This window comes from Neofelis nebulosa, chromosome 12, assembly GCF_028018385.1.
Source record: "Neofelis nebulosa isolate mNeoNeb1 chromosome 12, mNeoNeb1.pri, whole genome shotgun sequence".
Lineage (NCBI taxonomy): Eukaryota > Metazoa > Chordata > Mammalia > Carnivora > Felidae > Neofelis > Neofelis nebulosa.
In genome coordinates, this window is record NC_080793.1 from 76,396,890 (window position 1) to 76,416,353 (window position 19,464).

General features: G+C 37.2%; 1 protein-coding gene across 2 annotated transcripts in view; it reads right to left on the reverse strand.

Annotated features, from left to right (window-relative positions):
• Positions 1-5,414: 5,414 nt before the first annotated feature.
• The window catches only part of VPS13A (vacuolar protein sorting 13 homolog A), a 253,825-nt gene continuing 239,775 nt past the window's right edge, over positions 5,415-19,464 (reverse strand). For both annotated transcript variants that reach the window (XM_058695652.1, XM_058695655.1), the window contains 4 exons: positions 12,244-12,329; positions 9,477-9,600; positions 6,917-6,991; positions 5,415-6,822 (listed from right to left, as the gene is read on the reverse strand). In XM_058695652.1, coding sequence (XP_058551635.1) covers positions 6,772-6,822; positions 6,917-6,991; positions 9,477-9,600; positions 12,244-12,329 — 336 coding nt within the window. In that variant the 3' untranslated portion in view covers positions 5,415-6,771. The remainder of the gene's footprint in view (positions 6,823-6,916; positions 6,992-9,476; positions 9,601-12,243; positions 12,330-19,464) is intronic.

A 19,464-nucleotide genomic window follows, 5' to 3' on the forward strand; every position in this document is an offset into this window, starting at 1 on the left:
CGTCATTGGTGAGCATGGCTAATCAATTTTCAGGAAAAAAAAAAAAAAAGACCAAGGTCAATTTCAAGAGGAAGAACTTCACTATACACATTTGTGTTTATAAATTTTCAGAACAAATAAAAAAACAAGACAGAGACTGTAATAGGCAACTGGGTCAGGCACCCACATAAGAGGTATAAGGAACACAAAAATGAAGGAAATATTGCAGTCATGCAGAAATAGATAAAAAATTAACATCATCAATAACCATGTTTTTATCAAAGAATGATAAGCCCATTCCAAAGAAGCACAGATTATTGGGTCAATACAAAAATTAGTAAGAAAGTATTTTTAAAGTGCACATTCCCTGAAAATTTCATTCTCATATGTAATACGCATAATCGCAGAGATGATCATTTTTTAAAAGTCTGTAACAATCTATTTGACCTTGAAAAAAGCCCCAGATACAATTTCTAAGTTTGTGATTGTGTATAAAATTATTGACACTGGGAACTTATCAATGTAATCTACATTTCTGAGTGGTTTTTAGCCCCTCAGTTGAGAACTTTTGGGACCCAATTGAACACTGACAAGTAAGGATGGAACACAGGTTCTGCTTTAAGTACACTTCTGATTATTAGAGTTTTTATAACTTTCACAGGATTTCTTGTTACAGGACTTTACTAGGAGGTAAAGGTATCAGAGAAATACTCGATGGTGTTCAGTGACAGGGCTTTCAGATGGACAGATATCTATCATAGTGGATATTAAATTATAATAGATATTAATTTGTATTGTATGAATAAAACCTTTAAGTATACACTCGTATCAACCTACAAAATGTGAAGTTATATGTCTCATGTAGCTCTTTGGGTACCACAAGTATCAACTTTTTTTGAAAATGCTAAAATGCTTTAAAAAAATGCATAATTCTAAAGTAAAGCTTTTTTTTTTCTAATGCCATGGAACAAGTTATTTTACAAAAGAGGAAATTTATAAAAAGGTAAAAAAAGGAAGTAAAAAAAAAAAAAAAAAAACGTTTCAATTAAAGAAACACGAAGGAGGCTTGCACAAGGTTAGGATCCAGCACCTTCACAGTCCATGTGCTGACCTGCTTGTGGGATAATCCTGAATCAAGTACTACATGACACCAATTATGGCAGAAAGAAAAGAAGCATGAGCAAAAGTCTGCATTAATAGCTGTATTGGCCAATGACCAAAACTATCGGGTAAAAGAACCATCAAGGTTTTAACCTGATGTAGGCTAACTTGATTTAGCCTTAAGGCTAACTTGAATGGTCAGCATTAGCAGTAAGGTGTAATTTCAAAAGCGTATTTCAAAGGATTGGGTGGGAGGGTGAATGGCCTGCTTTTAGGGTATGTATAGGAGCTACAGGTGATACTGGGTAATAGCACCAAAGAAAATCAGATTGAATAAATTTTGTCCTGAGCCGCGCATAAGGAATGCAGGTTATCTACATTTTCTCCTTGAATTCTATAGGAATGAGGAAATCTAATTATTTTAGTCAGGTACACTGCATTAGCATTTGTTACAGTACCCTCCAGAACACGAGACAGTGTGACCTATATATGAGCTTCCTTTTAAAAAAAATTTTTTTTTTAACGTTTATTTATTTTTGAGACAGAGAGAGACAGAGCATGAATGGGGGAGGGTCAGAGAGAGAGGGAGACACAGAATCCGAAACAGGCTCCAGGCTCTGAGCTGTCAGCACAGAGCCCAACGCGGGGCTTGAATTCACAGACCGTGAGATCATGACCTGAGCCGAAGTCGGACGCTTAACCGACTGAGCCACCCAGGCACCCCTTTTTAAATTTTTTTTTAACGTTTATTCATCTTTGAGAGACAGAGACACAGCATGAGCGGGAAAGGGGCAAAGAGGGAGACACAGAATCCAAAGCAGGCTCCAGGCTCCAAGCTGTCAGCACAGAGCCCAACGTGGGGCTCGAACTCACGAACTGCGAGATCATGACCTGAGCTGAAGTCGGACGCGCAGCCACCCAGGCGCCCCAAGCTTCCTGCTTTTAAGGGCCTCTACCACGTGTACAATGAATCACACCAAAGGCAGATAGAGCAAGTTCATAAAATTAGAGAATTTTTGTCCCCAGTCCTAGGGGGAAAGAGGTTGACGTATCTCTAAGTGACAGCCTGTGGCATTTTTTGGGGTGCTGCTTGCAAATGTAACTTTTCTCCGCTTTTTCTGATACCTGAGGGAATCTGATACACACCGGGAAAGAAAAACATCTTTTCCAAAAACCAAAACAAGAGCCAGCCTATTGTCTCACTCAAAACAAAATACAGTGATCACAATCTGAAGATTTCCTGAGTTGTGGACCTGCTGTTCCTTCTCTAAGGTCAGGCTCCACCCAATCCAGATTGTTCCAACTATTAGTAGATAGTCCATGCCTCCCACAGCAGTGGCTCTCAAGGTTTGTTTGCTTTTTAACTGCAATTCACAATAGGAAATAACATTTTATATCGTGACCCAGTACACACAGTATGCAAAGTAGGCAACATTTCAGGAAACAAAATTTAACTTTGTTATGTGCAATGTTCTCTTATTTTCATTTCTATTCCACTTTAAAATATGCTGGTCTTGGGGAGTCAAATTGATTTTATGGCCCTTTAATCGATTAAGATCCACAGCTTGAGGGGCAGCGCCTGGGTGGCTCAGTTAAACGTCGGACTTTGGCTCAGGTCTGATTTCACCACTTTTGAGTTTGAGCCCCACACTGCGGTCTGTACTGACAGCTCAGAGCCCAGAGCTTGCTTCAGATTCTGTGTCTCCCTCTCTCTCTGACCCTCCCCTGTTCGCACTCTGTGTCTCTTTCAAATATAAACATTAAAAAAAAAATTAAAGAAACAAAGACCTAGAGCCTGAAAAAACACTGTTAAGATTTTAATTGATCTTGAGAAAAGGTAAAAAGCAATGGCCTTGGAACCCAAATTTCTCTGAGTTGTGTTGGCAGGAACATGAAAACATCCAGTTCCAAATGGCTACTTCTTTCTATCTTCCATGTATTCGGCTCACATTTTCTACTCCTATAGGCAAACTAGCCTAGTATCTTGTCCCAATCTTTTTAATACAGGGGTCTTGGCTTGGCCTGAAGGATCACTTAACACTGGCAATTGATGACTGAATAACCAAGGTGCAGAAAATTGAGCACTGAGTAGGGTCTTCATTTTTTACTAGGTAGGAATAAAATACTAGCATATTTCTAAGGCAGAAGCTAGATGCATATATATTCACTGGGAAAATATTACTGTTAACTATCATCAGAAAAAATGAGAAAGATAATTATGATAGAAATAACAGAAGAAGAAATTCTTATTTATTTGGAGGCCATAGGACAGTTTTGTCATGGGTTAGGATTATGGAGGAGGATTTTCCAGGCCCGGACGGCCTACAGCAGATGATGATTATTTAGGGACCAGAAAATAACCTGGGCTGTATGAAACTGAACCTGGAGAAAATCCTAAGGTCTTGCTAACACCAGGGAAGAAGCAGCCGATACATACACAGTAACAGGGAAGCCACTGGAGAAGTGCACATGCTCTTGGGTTCAGACAGTATTTTGTAAACGTGAAGAAATCACAAACTGCTTCTTGTACCAGAAATCAAAGTTGCTATTTTTAAAAAAAAATTTTTTTTTTTAACGTTTATTTATTTTTGAGACAGAGAGAGACAGAGCATGAACAGGGGAGGGGCAGAGAGAGAGGGAGACACAGAATCTGAAACAGGCTCCAGGCTCTGAGCTGACAGCACAGAGCCCGACGCGGGGCTCAAACTCACGGACCGCGAGATCGTGACCTGAGCCGAAGTCGGATGCTCCACCGACTGAGCCACCCAGGCGCCCCTCAAAGTTGCTATTTCTAATCATAGTTTTTTCAGCGGAGAGGTAGCAGGGAATAGACACTCTGCCTTGGGCTTTACACAACTATCACAGAGCAGAAAATATACTGTGCTAGAATTAAGGGGCTGGGGCTACAGCTAACAACACAGAGACATAATCCTCAGGATCTCATTGGGTAGTAGCCACCAAACAACTAAGAAGCTTCAAGTTTTCAAACAGAGTCATTCAGTGTTAAATATAATTCAGGGAAGATGATTTTCAAATACAGTAAAATTCTGGACTCTCTAATATTCAAGAAAAAATAATACAGAATCAAACACATAATTGTAAAATGTTATGCTAAAAAGACTGACTCGTTATGTAGTGATCTGTTCTTTATTTAGATGAAGACAGTCTTCTAAGACAAGTGATAAACCACTGCTCCTGTAATTGGGGGTCTTTCTACTCCAGAAACAAAGGCAGTGATAGGAGGTGCTGATGGGCAGACGACTACTGAAGAATAAGAAAAGATATTTGTAGGTCCTCATTGGTAAGGGAACAGAAACAACAGGCAGGCTGGGATTGCATGTGTACTAGGTACAAGACCCATTCCCTGCTGCCCTCCAGAGGATCCTAGAAAAATATGTTTACTCTTTCACCGTGGGACACCCAAGAAGTTTTGCGCCTGCATGTTTTGAGAATGAAATCATGAAACTGTAGTGTAACAGGGAAAGATAGGATAAAACAGGCAGAGAGAGAAAGGTTAGGACCCGAGCTCCCTGGATGGGGAAAAACACATTATTTTGGAAAAACGCTGGGAGTGTCTGACTACAGCAAACCCCCTCAGGTGTAAGGTCCCTCTTAAAAATGTAACAGACACACCTACTCCCCCTCAGATTCCCCCTCAGGAATTTGACATTCAAAATACCTAGCTAAACCATAAAACTTATGTTATACATGGGACAGTATGACCATTCTGACTCCTCACACAATGGAGTCGAGCCAATCAGGAATGGACAACCCAGCACCTAGAGTTGTCTAGTCAGTAAGGGTAGAATCTGAGAAGGGACAAGGGGAAAGGGAAGGGGATGCTGACCAGAACCTTATGAAACAAGGACCCTTGACTATAGTCTGCAGGCATTTACTTTCGAATGTCCGCTCTCTGTAGAGAGAGCTTTCATACTATTCTTCCTTTCTGATCTCATATTCCAATAAACTTTGCCTGCTGCTCATTTTGTGTCCACCTGCTGGATTCTTCGAAGCGGCAAAACAACGAATCCCTGGTACTGTGATAAAAAATTCTGCAACAGTGGTAGGTAATGAGGTACTTTGTTAGTGGTCCTGAATGGAACTCCAGTAAAGCAACATTTCAGATGAGGACAATCTGATCAAAGTTTTCTGGCCACTACTCTTAGGCTTAATTCTAACGTAAAAGTGGAGGAGCCTGGCAACAGAGACAATGTGTATGTTACTTTGAACAAAAGTCATCAAGGGAGCGAGCACACGCTACCATGGGATATGAAATCTGTCATCTTTTGATTCAATTTATATTCAGCAAAGAAAAAAACATACTGGGAGACTACTGATAATAAACAATGTGTTTTTATAATCAGAGGAAAATCAAAGTATTTAGTAGCAGGATATGGTCAGGAAGAAATACAATTACAGTCTGGCATGCTGTTTATTTTAGCTTTTACAACAAAGCAAGGGTTTGAGGACCCTGAGGAGAATTTCACAATTATTACTATCCAGAGTCTCCAATCCAAGAAACTATTTATAATAATTTCATGGCACATACGACATGCATCAAATACTCTGTATTATTCAGTAATAAGACACTGCATTGTTCTCTTCATGGTTCGCAGTCATGTATTCAACCCCTTTCACTTGAAAAAGTACATTCATATTATATTAATTTACAAGATCTTGGACAAAAACCAAGAACCCCCCCCCCCCCCATGACCTTATTTTTATTAATGTGCAGTCCATGATTTTTTTTCTGATGAGCTTTTAAAAGAGTGATTCTCATTTGAATAACTGTACAGAAAGCACAGCAGAAATTCCCAATCTTTTGCCAACAGAACAGGTAATTAACATTTTAGGGTACATATATTTACTTACAAGAAGGGCTGTCTGTTCTGAAGCATAACTCACATCTAAGATGGTGGGAATTATATTTCATATTTCCAATGAATAGAGAGTTGTTATTTTAAGGCTTCAGGGATTTTCCTGTAAAGTCAGCAATGTTAAAAACGTGACTTGGGTAAACCGAGTAGATCCCATGAAGTTGGCTTGAGAAAGTATTTCTAAGGCTTCAAGCTTGAAGGGGTATTACTCAATCTGTATTAGAGTATATTAAAAAATGTTTTTCATAGTCATGCTATGGAAGTATAATTCAAACCTATCCTTTATAAAAAAATAAGGAAAATAATACCAAAATATTTATCTGTAAAAAGAACTTCATGTTTCTAAAGAAACCACCACTAAAGTTTTTGATACCGAGGCAATGTTTGATTTGATCATTTACCCATCACTGATTCAGGGAGTCTGAAGATAGAAGTTATAAACTTCACGACAGAAGTTTAAAATGTGAACTAGAAACATTAAATTTACCTCCATGTGGGGTGAAATATGGGCAATTTCTCTACACTGCAGAGAATCACTTGGAGCAAGTATTTAAGGTTCATCAAATAAATGTTGCTTTTGTAAAGTAATTAGAATGTTAACCATATGCATGATTCAAGTTAGAAGACCAAATGGATCTCCAATGAGTTGAAATATTTTAATCACCTGATTGTTTTACCTGATTGTAACTGATTTTTTTTTTTTTTTTATTTACTTGAAATTACTTCTGTACTGTACTTCCCAGACTGGTTTTGAAAGGTACAAGGTAGAAACTCTAATGATTTATTGTTGTCTCTCTTCAGGCAGTATTCTCCATCAGAATCTCGGGGAAGGTTCTCTTGCTTCCTCTAGTTTCGTGAGGATCCACTGTTGTGGGGAAATAAACCAACATTTGCTTACTTCAAGAACTTGCAATGGAACTCAAAATGTAATCAATGTAAATCTAGAAGTTGGCTTTTACCCTAGCATCTTCTGGGGTCTTGAAGTTAATTATTTTTCCAAACTCTTTGGCATGAAATACAGACTTCACTCGTTCCTATAAACAGAATAACTTCATTAAAATGAAAATCCAGTTGCAGAAATATGATTTTAAAATGCCACAGTTTTATAAATCTGTGCTTAAAGTGTCCACCTTACACAAATTATGTACCTAAAAAAACAAACATAAAAAAGCCAAGAATGAAGAATCCAAGAAGAATCAAACACAAATGGGGCGGGTGGGGGGGAAGGGCTAAATTCTAACATATCCATTATCACTAAGCTTAAGTTACAAAGCTTTGAGATTTCAATTGCTAAAGCTCTGTAACTTAAGCTTAATGATAATGGGTATGTTAGAATTTAGCTCTTCCCCCCCCCCCCCCCCCCCCCCCCCCCCGCCCATTTGTTTACTCAAAGGATGAGGAGATAAGTCTGGGAGCAGTGTTCCTCCCCCCCCCCCCCCCAAATAGTTTCTCAGATAGTTCTTGATATATGGCCATGAAATCATGATGAGCTCAGCTAAAAAAAATTATCTATATGTGTGTACATACATACACACACACATATGTGTTGCATGGGGTGTGTATTATGTATGTAACTTCTGACAGTTTAAATTGGTCATGCAGTAAGAATGTAGCTTAAGCTTAATGTCCTCTGCTTTTTCTTTTTTTTTCTGATGGCCTCTACTTTTAACATTCTTTAGGCATTCTGTTCAGTGTTTGTGGGGAGAGCTAATAGTGGATGGTAAGCATGAGAGAGACCAACAGAAATAACAGGATTATTCAGGAGGAGGGCAGTTTACTTCCATTAACTATAGGCAGAGCTACAGAAGAAGAAACGTGGGGGTCTCACAGGTTGAACAATTTCTCTAAGTAATTCAAACATCCATGTAAATACAGACTGCAGAAGAAATCAGATTCTTTTACTTAAAAAAAAAAAAAGGATATACACTGATAAAAGATTTCAAGGAAAAGTAGAAGGGAAAGAAACCAAGAAGGTAAGAAGAAGGTTAGTTATTTTTGGAGAGAGAAAAAGGTATGAAAAAAGCCAGGAAAGCAGTACAGGCTAGAGCAGAAGGTAATAGCCACTATCCATTACTTTGTATAATAAGGCCACAGGGCCTTTCATTTTCTGAGTGAATCAGAGAAATTCTCAATGTGTAGGTTGGTCTAAGATCCTCAAGAACAAGTGGCCAGTCTACTCATGAGCTGTTCGTGTCTTTGGAACGAGTGGGAAGACTAGAGAAATGGTTTTCAATGGTTAAACACAAGGTCTAGGGGCAGTTCTGTTCTACAGACTGGCCAAGAAAACATCTGTTGTTTTTGCCTGCCTGTGTCTACTGCCCTTTCTTCCAGCAACAACTTTTTGAGTCTTTGGGTAACTACTTCTCACCTTCTCTCACTCCAAATACTTCAGATAGAGTTGACCCTTGCTTCTTGGTAGCATCATGGTGATCCCATGACCCTCACCTGGCCAACTGGCTCACACCCGCTCTCTGACCAAAGAGATTAGTTCAGGAATAGGCATGTGACCAAAGGTGGCCCAGTGAGACCCAGTGAGATGCTTTCATTCTGCTGAGCTAGTAGGATATAAACCTGGAACTTCTGCTGGCCGGCTTGACAATGAAGCCAACACTGAAGAAAGTAGGACCCAGAAGCAGGGGTGGTGAAGAAGGAGAGAATGGAGGAGAGGAAGGGAGAGAGAATAACCGCTAATGACATCAATGGAGCATATCTAAACTAGCAGATAAAGACCTAAGACTTTCAGTTACAGGAGCCAATTAAATTCCTCAAAGTCAAAATACAACAAAAATAACAAAGAACAAAACTTACTTTGGTTGTGTCATTTACGATATTTCCTACGCGCACAGCCAATGCCAAAGTGCCCCCTACACGCAGGTATCTGGTCAAATACCATGAAGCCAAATACCTTGTATTTCTTTGTATCACATATAACATATAGTGCAATCTTTACAACTTACAATGTATAATGAGTCTCTGCTGATTTGCCAAAAGACAAGCAATTCATTTTATCTACATCCAAGTACCAGGCACTGTGCTAGTAATGAATGCAGAGTGAGAAATGGTATCTGCCTTCAAGATTATAACTGCATTGGGAAGATAATATCTATAAAAAGAAAAAGAACCACCAACAATGGTCTATTAGAGAAAGAGAGAACTTTTTAAGTATCTTTTTGTAAGATTTTCAGGGAAAACATTTTGTATGGAACTGCTGGAGATTCTGACGTATACAAATGGATTTCTCATTTGAGTGTCTTGGACAGCAGTGAGAAAGCAGGGTTCTGTTACTGAATAGAAAATGAAATCTCAGGAACACTGTTGTCCATGTAATAGCACATAAAGTATCACATTTTTTCTTGGCCTAGCTTTCTTTTCTTTAAACCTGCATAAGACAGAAGGTGTCAAGGAAAACCATAGTAAGACAAAGCAATGTCTATAAAAGAGATGGGAAAATTACAAAGGAGGACCATTTCAATTTATTATCTTCAGTTCCAAGTTTTCAAAAAAATCTATTCAACATACCTTTGCTTCAATGCGTAATCTTCTCCCATGAACAATGAAGGGCTCTTTGGTAAACTCATCAAAACTATACTGCCACTCACATGTAAGCTGTCCAAATGTTCCTTTTGTTACAAACAAGACACCACTGGGGGGAAAAAAAGAACCCACTGTAGACATAAAGGCACTTATATCCAGTAATATAATAATAGCAAGATATACATTCATTGCAAGTGCACATAATGCAAACAGAGACTATATTATGAGTCATAAATAACCTTAAGGAATTTAAAAGAACTGAAATCATACAAAGTATGTCCTCAGATCATAATGAAATTAAACTAGAAACCAGTAACAGAGACAATTATTTCTAAACGCTTAGAAATTAGCATACTTCTAAATAATCCATGAGTCAAACAATCTCAGAGGAAATTAGAAAATGTCTTGAACTGAATGAGAACTAAAATATAACACAACATAAAATTTGTGGGAGGTAGCTAAAGCAATGTTTTGTGGGAAATTGGTAGCACATAATACCTAAGTTAGAAAAAATGAAGTACTTCTAAATTCAAATATGCAAGACGCTTTATACAAAATAAACTTACAGAGCCTATTATTAACCAATATTTTGGAGAGCTTTTGTGTAACTAATGCTTTAGAATAAATGTTTTTATTACCAAAGCTCCATGCAATAGGCTTACCAACCTACCTCAGAAAGAGGTTTTTAAAATTAATTCTTGTTTTCCCATTTTTGAGGGGGGGGGGGAAATCAAGAAATGAAAATGCATTGTCTATAATTCTATTTAATCCTTCATTCAAAGGCTTTCCTTCCCCAATTCCTTCTGGTTGAAACATCAACTCTAGGTGCAAGCAGATTATTTTTTTTAAGTAATACATACTTTAAGTCAAGGGACTCCAATAAAGAAAAGAGCTGGCTCCTGGTTGGGACAACTAATCAGGACTTACATCTATCACTTCAATCTTCTGTCTCTGCTCCCCTTTCTCACCAATCCTGGATGACAGGTACTGGTGGAAAAAACCGACTGGCCCTCTCCTAGGTCCTCAACCACGTGAAAAGTCAAAGGCAGGCTCATCTCGTAGTATGTTCCTGGTACTCCCTTTCCTGACTCAAAGACCTGTTTTTCTTTTTTTAAGTTTATTTATTTATTTAGAGAGAGAGACTGAGTGAGAGCAGGGGAGGGACCGAGAGAGGAGGAGATGGATCCCAGGGAGGCTCCACTCTCAGCGCCACACCCAACACCAGGCTTGATCCTTCAACTGTGAGATCATGACTTAAGCTGATATCAAGAGTTGGACACATAACCCACTGAGCCGCCCAGGCGCCCCTCAAAGACACTTTAATTCTCAAATATGAAACGTGGAAATAAAGGAAATCCTAGGTACGAGTATCACCTTTCACTCAACTGCAACTAACTCACTTCCCTTACTTTATCAGGGTTTATATGACTTCCTTTAAAGAGATCCATTATGTTGAAAAGTTAATTTTTTAAATCTTGCAAACTAATCTATAAACTGACTCTTGTTTAACTCTGATGAGTCACAGTTCGCTTCGTCAGTGGGGGAGAGGGTTAATAAAAAGATGACTGAAAATCGCTAGAACAAGAATGCTTGAAGCATTGCCCCCCAATTATAAAAGTTTATTGACTTAGATGTAAAATTTAGTACATACCTATAAATGCTAAAGTAGTCCTTTACAAGTTAAGAAAGATCTCCATATGTTGATATGGAATAATCTTCAAGACATAGATCTTAAGCAAAAAATTAAAGTACAGAATGGTATGTGTAACAGATTCCCATTTATGGTAAGATACATATGCGTGTATGCTTGTATAGGCAGAGAATACTTCAAGGAGGAAACAGGTAAAAATGGTGGCCTGTAGGACCGGGAAAAGAGGGACTGGTACCTAGGATGCAACGAAGATTAACTTTTACATGTATACCTTCTAATACCACGTGGATTTTCTACTTTGTGTGACTTTTATATAAGAAAATTAATATAGTGTTGTAAATTCTAGACTCGGAAGTGGTTAGTACGAAAATCGTTAGAAATGACTGCTGAACAGTGAATTTGAACCAGTAAGTGCTAATACAACTTCACCTTCTCAATAGTGAACGAAACCAGAGGTTTATTGACAATTTCTTTCAGTTAGCCACAACCTCTCCCCCTCAGCCACATTCCACTCTGTGCCATCCATCCAAAACCCCCGTCTCAATACTGCAGCAGCTGACTCTTTCCCGCAGTTTAACAGTAACTCCTGCAAAAACTAGCCCCTCTGAAGCTATGCCGCTGAGTAATTTTGCATGTACCTCGATCTACACGTCTACTCGAGGATCTGGCTGGAGCTGGGAGTATCCACGTAAGAAATCACCTGTCTCCAGTGATGTTATTTACTTATGTGACTGAATCTCTATGTATGCTAATGGATAGATATCACTAGAAGACTTCTGGAGTCATCTGAAACTGTACACTTTTTTCAGAGCGGGAAGAAATGGTACTGTGAGGACAGTGTTATGGGAATTTCTATATTATTCAAATTGGTTGAAAAAATACTAAACAATTTACGTTTGTGCATGGCTATGACTTATCCGCACTCATGCACAAAGCTGAACATAAATTTATGTAAGGTTTTCTGATGAGGCTTGTAGAGCAAGAGGACCAGAGTTAGCAGGAATCGGGGTGACTATGTGCCAAAAATGGTGAACGTCAACTGCTTCCCTTCATGAGTGGCTCTCAGTTAACCTCTTACCAAATTACATTCAACAAAGTTACCTTTTAGTTATCATTAACATATCTGTTTTGTTGATCATGACATGGGTAAAATACTTGTATTTTGCAAATCTTCCATTTTCCATGACCTAAAAAAAAGGTGAGAGAGAGTGAGAATTTCATTAGTATTTCTATTCTAATGCAAGTAATGAATGCATTGTGATCCTCTAAAAGCCATTTCTCAATGGGGGCAAATTATTAACATATTTGTACAGTAAATACATCATAGAATTGAATATTCAGAAAACTATTGCTGCTTCCTTTTTTAAAAGCACCTATTTGTACTGATTTATTCAAGATGACTCAATTGCAGCTATATCAATGTTTAATGCTGGATTTTTGGAAGATAATGTCATGACCTTACAGAGTTTAAATTGAACCTGTTAAGGTTACTATTAAACTATCACATTCATTTTCTCTTAAAAAACATACCAGTATTTGATCACCTATGTACAAAAACACATGTAAATGCTAACACATTGTAAACATATGTATCACATAAATTAGTATTGGCCCCATCTTGCATCTTCCCTGGAATTTTCCTATCTGCCTTACAAACATGCTTTTCTTTCCCAGTCTCGTAACTCATTCACAAATGAGGAGCAGAGTGTCTCTGGAGAAACACGAACTGTGGGGCTTAATTAGCATATACAACAACCTTTATTTTCAAGACTGTGGAAACACTGTCTATCCAGGACATTGTCAACAATTCTTTGTCCCAGAAAATATAAAAATAATTATATAAATGAAATACACATCATTTTTAATTCTGTTCTAAATATCATTTACTCTGAGGACAGAGTTACTTTGGCTACTTAAAATATATTGTGGGCTAGCCTACTTTTTTTTTTTTTTTTTTTACTTACTTCATTTTTTATTACTTTTTAAGGGCAAACAGTGTAACTGTGACTAAGATCCCTCAAAAAGCGGTATGTTAAGAATTCAGCCAAAATGTCAGATCTCTTGAAGAAATCCAAAAGAGATAAAAAGATTTCAGAAAATTGTGTTCCATTAGGCTATGTCTAAAACTTAAAATTAAAAGCTAACAAGTGACTTCAAGATAATCTTAGGTCATATTCTAAGAAAATATAAAATATTAAAAAGTATCAAATTGCATAGGAAGAATAGAAATTTTTTGCAGAGGACAGTATTGTCTGGAAAACCCAAGTATATAAACCCAGTAACTTTGTTTTATAAACACAGTATCAAATAGAAAATTGGAAGGAAAAAAATTCTGTTTATCAGGATAATAAAAAATAAATATTTATGCATAAACTTAACAAATAACATGCAAAATTTATGTGATAAAAGCTATAGCACTATTGAGGGGAATAAGAGAAAACGTGAAAATGGAAATCCATGTTGTATTCTGGATAGAAAAATTCATTACAATAGTGCTGTTATTCCCTTCCCCAACCCAATTTTTACCACCCCGCCAAAACAATATGACCCCTGGATAGGGTGTGTTAGTTTCTTCTGGGGAGAGAAAAGGAAGGGATTTGAGAAAATTATACTAAAATTTCTCTAGGAGAAAAAGTGTTGATACCCAATAAATTGTAAAAGCTGAGTGAGAACTAAGCTAGCAGACATGAGCACAACTGGTGAAACGGTTAAGTGCTCACTGGCAGTTATACACAGATGGGTCAACAGAAAGAATACAGATTCCAGAAACTGACCAAAATGTACACTGGGACGTTATAAAATACTACATATCCAAAAACAGGGATACATAAAATCCAGATAGCATTTTAAATTACTGGGAGAAGCATGTTTTATTAAATGGTGTTTCAGGTAACATGCTAGCTAAAGCTGGGTCCCCATTTCTCTCCATACCAAATCAATTCCAGGGGGTTCGCATACAAAATGAAACTATATAAGTACAAGAAAAAGTAACATTTTAATAACCTTAAAGTGAGACAACCTTAAATATAAAACACAAAGTCTATAAAACAATATAAAAAAATGTTAAGTACTTGGAAATTAAGCATTACTGGGTGGCAAAACAGTAAACAAACAGAACAAAGTAAAATAACATAAAGATTACAGAATAAACTGGGAAAATATCTGTCAATCCAGAGATATGGAGCTAATTTCATAACAGAGAATTCTAGGAATATGAACAATTCAACAGAAGAAAACCGAGTAAACCAATAGGAAAATGTGTTAAGTGCAACAAACCTGACCAATAAACATATGAGAACATGTTCAACAACTCAAAATCAAGAAAATGCCAATTAAAAATACCCTTTAAGTGAGAAATTTGCTAGGATTTATCTTATGCAAAACTATGCCAAGATATACATTATAGAATCTTCACAGTAATACTAAGTTAAAATCATAAAGGGGACTGTTTAAATAAATTATAGTATAGCCATACAATGTGACATTATGTGGTCATGAAAGAAAAATGCAGATGTGCATAATGATATAGAAAGATGTGCGGGCGCCTGGGTGGCTCAGTCGGTTGAGCGTCCGACTTCGGCTCAGGTCACGATCTTGCGGTCCGTGAGTTCGAGCCCCACGTCAGGCTCTGGGCTGATGGCCCAGAGCCTGGAGCCTGCTTCCGATTCTGTGTCTCCCTCTCTCTCTGCCCCTCCCCCGTTCATGCTCTGTCTCAAAAATAAATAAATGTTAAAAAAAAAAAAAAATTAAAAAAAAAAAAAAAGAAAGATGTGCAACATATATTAAATGAAGAGCAATTACATTGCTGGGAATGAATGGGGGTACTAAAAACATACATGTACACTTATTTATATATTCACAAGACATATCTGGAAGGGTTGGTGATAACACACTACACTGTAATAGCACTTATCTCTGGGCTTGAAAAGGTTAATAGTGGGGGCAGAAGTGAAACTATTATTTTTAATTTTATACACTTTTCGGTTATTTTTTGTATTTGAAAAGAAATTAGCTTAAAGGTATTATTTTCTTTTGTTCTGTATAACCAAGTTTAAATATCAAGAGTACAGGGGCACCTGGGTGGCTGAGTTAGTTAAGTGTCTGACTCTGGATTCTGGCTTAGCTCATGATCTCAAGGTTCCTGAGTTTAAGCCCCACATTGGGCTTCGTGCTTGCAGTGCAGAGCCTGCTTATGATTTTCTCATTCTCTCTCTCTCTGGCCCTCCCTTGCTCACTCTCTCTCAAAATAAACTTAAAAAAAAAAAAAAGGTTAAAAATCAAGAGTACAAATGCTGATCTCAAGAATATCACCACTACTGGGGCGCCTGGGTGGCGCAGTCGGTTAAGCGTCCGACTTCAGCCAGGTCACGATCTCGCGGTCCGTGAGTTCGAGCCCCGCGTCAGGCTCTGGGCTGATGGCTCGGAGCCTGGAGCCTGTTTCCGATTCTGTGTCTCCCTCTCTCTCTGCCCCTCCCCCGTTCATGCTCTGTCTCTCTCTGTCCCAAAAATAAATAAAAAAAAAAAATGTTAAAAAAAAAAAAAAAAAAAAGAATATCACCACTACTGTAAGTCAAGAGTCTATATGCCTCATTAATAGACCACAACCTTCAAACAGCTTAAAAGCTATGGTTTACCTCTAGGTACCTAGCTTCTATTTTAATGTTTTAAATTTGGGCATTGTAGATGAGCCTGCTTCGCAATACTTTCCACTTTTCACACCCAACTTAAATAAAATGTAACCTGTGCAAATAAGCAATTAAACCAATGTCAAACGTCACAGTAGCATCTGGTGGAAGTAAAAGCTAGAAATCCCCCCAAAAGTCACTCATGCTATGTTTTCTGGAGTTCACCAAAAACCTTAGATCCAACACTTGAAAGACAAATGGACACGATTGTCATACAGCTGCCTATTTTGAACACACACTGAACTGTGCTGTTATCAGAATGGATATATTTGAATGAATATCAAAGATAAGTCCTTATATAGCAAAACTCCATTACAAACAGGTGAATAGAGAAGAATAGGGAACCCAGTCCCATAGAAGCATGGGAGTGAAAGAATATGATGGCTTATCAACCATCATCTTCCATCATGCTGTAAGTCTACAAACATCATGCCTTTGGTTACAATTTCCTAATTATTTCACTTTATAAGTTTTCTATATATTTAGACTTTTACTTTTCATAGCATCATTATAAATCATTTCAGAAAAAAAAAAAACAATTTTCAAATTATTAAGCAAAGTTACTGTTCATCCAAACACGACCTTATATACACATGAAATAATGGAGAATCAGGTAAGTGTCTTACCCACCTACTCTTCAAAGCAACCTCGTGTGATTAGCTAAGATTACAGTTAAGTGACTTGCTTGGGGTCATACTGTCAGTTGCAAGAGTGGGCTCAGAAAAGTGGTTTCTTCCCTTCTAGTTCCAGTGCTTTTCACTATACCATGATGTTTCCTCTTATGGTGCCAGTCACACGTTTCCCATGATACCTCAAAAGTGTCTTCAATATCCCTGATGCTGGATGTTGCTGAAGCAGGCTGCTAAAGCAGTGCAGGTAGGCTAATTTTTTTTTTTTTTTTAGGTTAGCAGGGTTCAAATAGTTCAGTGTTAATATCCTGTCTTCCCCTTTCCCAAACAGATATTAGGTATCAATGTTTCTGCTGAAATAATTTGTGATACCCTTTAAAATAAATGAAGAACTATAAAACTAGGGCTAGGAATCACTATATACAGCCTTTGCATAAAGACAAAAATTTGGCTGAAATCCAATAATTAGGCTGAAGTATCAAGTACATTAGCCAGTATGTTAGACATGTGAGCCTCATTTAACACGCGGTGTAAAATAAAAAAAAAACAAATTTTGCCTTATTCATTAAAATACACATCGTTTGAGAACACAAAGGAACTGTTACATATAACTGCCAGAATTTATAGATAATTAAAATGTATGGTTACTGGTAAAAGGGTTCTTTTTGCATTAGAAGAGTATGTAGACCTTAGTTTATTAGATACAAATAAATCCAAAGTGACTGCAAACCTAGAAATACACTGATGGTAGGAACCTATAAGATAGGGGTGTCAGGGTCACCCTCTACAAACATCCACATTTCATATCAGGTAATTCCAATACTTTAGAAAAAGAAGAGACGCTGAAAATTATATTGCTAACACGTTCAAGTCGTCCAAATGCTATGAATCAGCAAAGTTCTATAACAAAAATATTTCTGAAAAGAACAAAGCAAAATATGAAAACACAGATATGGGGAATAAATCACAAACATGGAAGGCTTTAAATCCCAAACAATCTAAAGTGCTAATATTCATGGGAGATTTACTTCAGGAAGTTGGATAAAGGATAAGAACACACAGTTCAGCAAAACAAAACAAAACAAAACAAATCAAAAAACCCCCAAATCTGATCAGTACCTGGCTCTTTTGGAAGACCACACAGTCTCATGGAAGTATAAATGGTTTTTGTTGGTTTTTTTTAAAGACAGAAACATGAAGGATGAGAGGAAAATGAAATTCATCTAGATGAGAAATAAAGAGTCAGAATGCTATCAGACAAGACAATCTACTGGACAACAAATAAACACCTTTATACACTGGCTAATTTGAATAGTCAGCAGATGATGCGGAAAGAGGAAAGGCCTATAAACAGATTATACTAAAAAATTAAGCTTGTTTTTAGAAACAACAAAATGTAGGTAGGTAATCGTAAATTAAAATAATAAAGGCTATCATTTCTCAATTATTTAAGAAGTAAATAGACAACTTGTTCAAAACAATCGCTATCTTTAGAGAAAAATGTGATCAAGAAGCATAACTTTCCTAGAGTTATTGGATTAAAGGTTAGAGATAAAAACTGTTTTACTAATTCACTTCAAACATGAGAGATTTCAGGGCCCTAGCCAGGGGAGACAAGGCATTCAACCATGCTTCATGATAAAATGTAGTGGAAATTCATTACCTCAAAGCTCAATAATTTCATATACCTAACACAATAAATGTAACCAACAGTGAAGGAGTGTTATTTGGCCTATTCTGTGAGGCAAGTTGATGTGAAAAAAAAAAAACAACAACAAACTTCAAATCTCAGTGACAGTCATCAAATCTGGTAAGGAATCAGGTCTTTCTGAATCTCCCATACCTTTGTCTCCTCCCAAGCTAATGAGCTATTCTGATTGTTAATCAAAAGGGTAAATTCTGCTAACAGTTTAGACCGGGAAGGAAAGTTGAGTATAACCCCGCCAACTTAAAAATCAAATCAAGTAAACTACTACTACCTTAAGAGATATGAACTATCATCAACTGGTTCAACTCAAAGACTGGAGAAAGGACACAATTATGCTCATGACATAATTATGTGCATTGATAATAAAAGACCATTAAATTGGCCCTTCCAGAAGAAGGGCCAAAAATAATTTTAAGTGGATAGTTACAAGTCTCTCTAAACACATTTCCAGCAGAACCTCTACTGAGCATCATTTATTGACCCATCATGCTACACATACTTAAGAACTTATTTTAAACATTTTAACATTTCTTTCAAAATAGTATGTAATTCAGAGCAGTCCAAATTACTGAGGATTGTTTCTCTTGTTCACCAATTAATATGTGGAAATGGCTGTGATATTTTAATTACAGTATTCCATTAATGTTGAAAGGAAGAAAAAGGGTAAGATTCATTAATGCTTTTATCCTGATAAAAAGGAGACAAATGTAAAACATAAAATTTATATAATGATGACCAAGAACTAGCATCAACCGGTATTCACCTGGAATAATGAAAATACAATGAGTTCTTACTATACACTGTACTAACAGTCACATACGTTACCTTACTTGTTTAGATCCTATCAACACCACCAAGGTTACTGTTATCTTGGTACTATGTTACCAACACCAAGGTACTGTTGTATCTTGGTGTTATGACACTAACACTACTTAACACCAATTGTTAAGTAGTAGAATTATCTCCATTTTACAGTTTGGAAATTGCGGCCAGGCAAGCAGACTAGAAGATAATAAAGCTAGTGAAAGGAAAAGCTGGAGCAGAATTCAGGTTTACTTGGCTCTAGAATCCAGGCCCTGAGCCATAAGATACTGCTATAGCTCAGATAATTTTTATTGTCAAAATGGGTTAGCCCAAAGAACTACATATAGTCCAGCAGATACAGTGAGCTGCCATTTTAACAGCTCACTGTAATCTGGATTCAGATATCCTACAAGCTGTACCGTATCTCTTACAATGCTCCAGTGTCATATAATACCTAGGAATCATTATCTTCTTGGATGGTTGGGTATATCTTGTC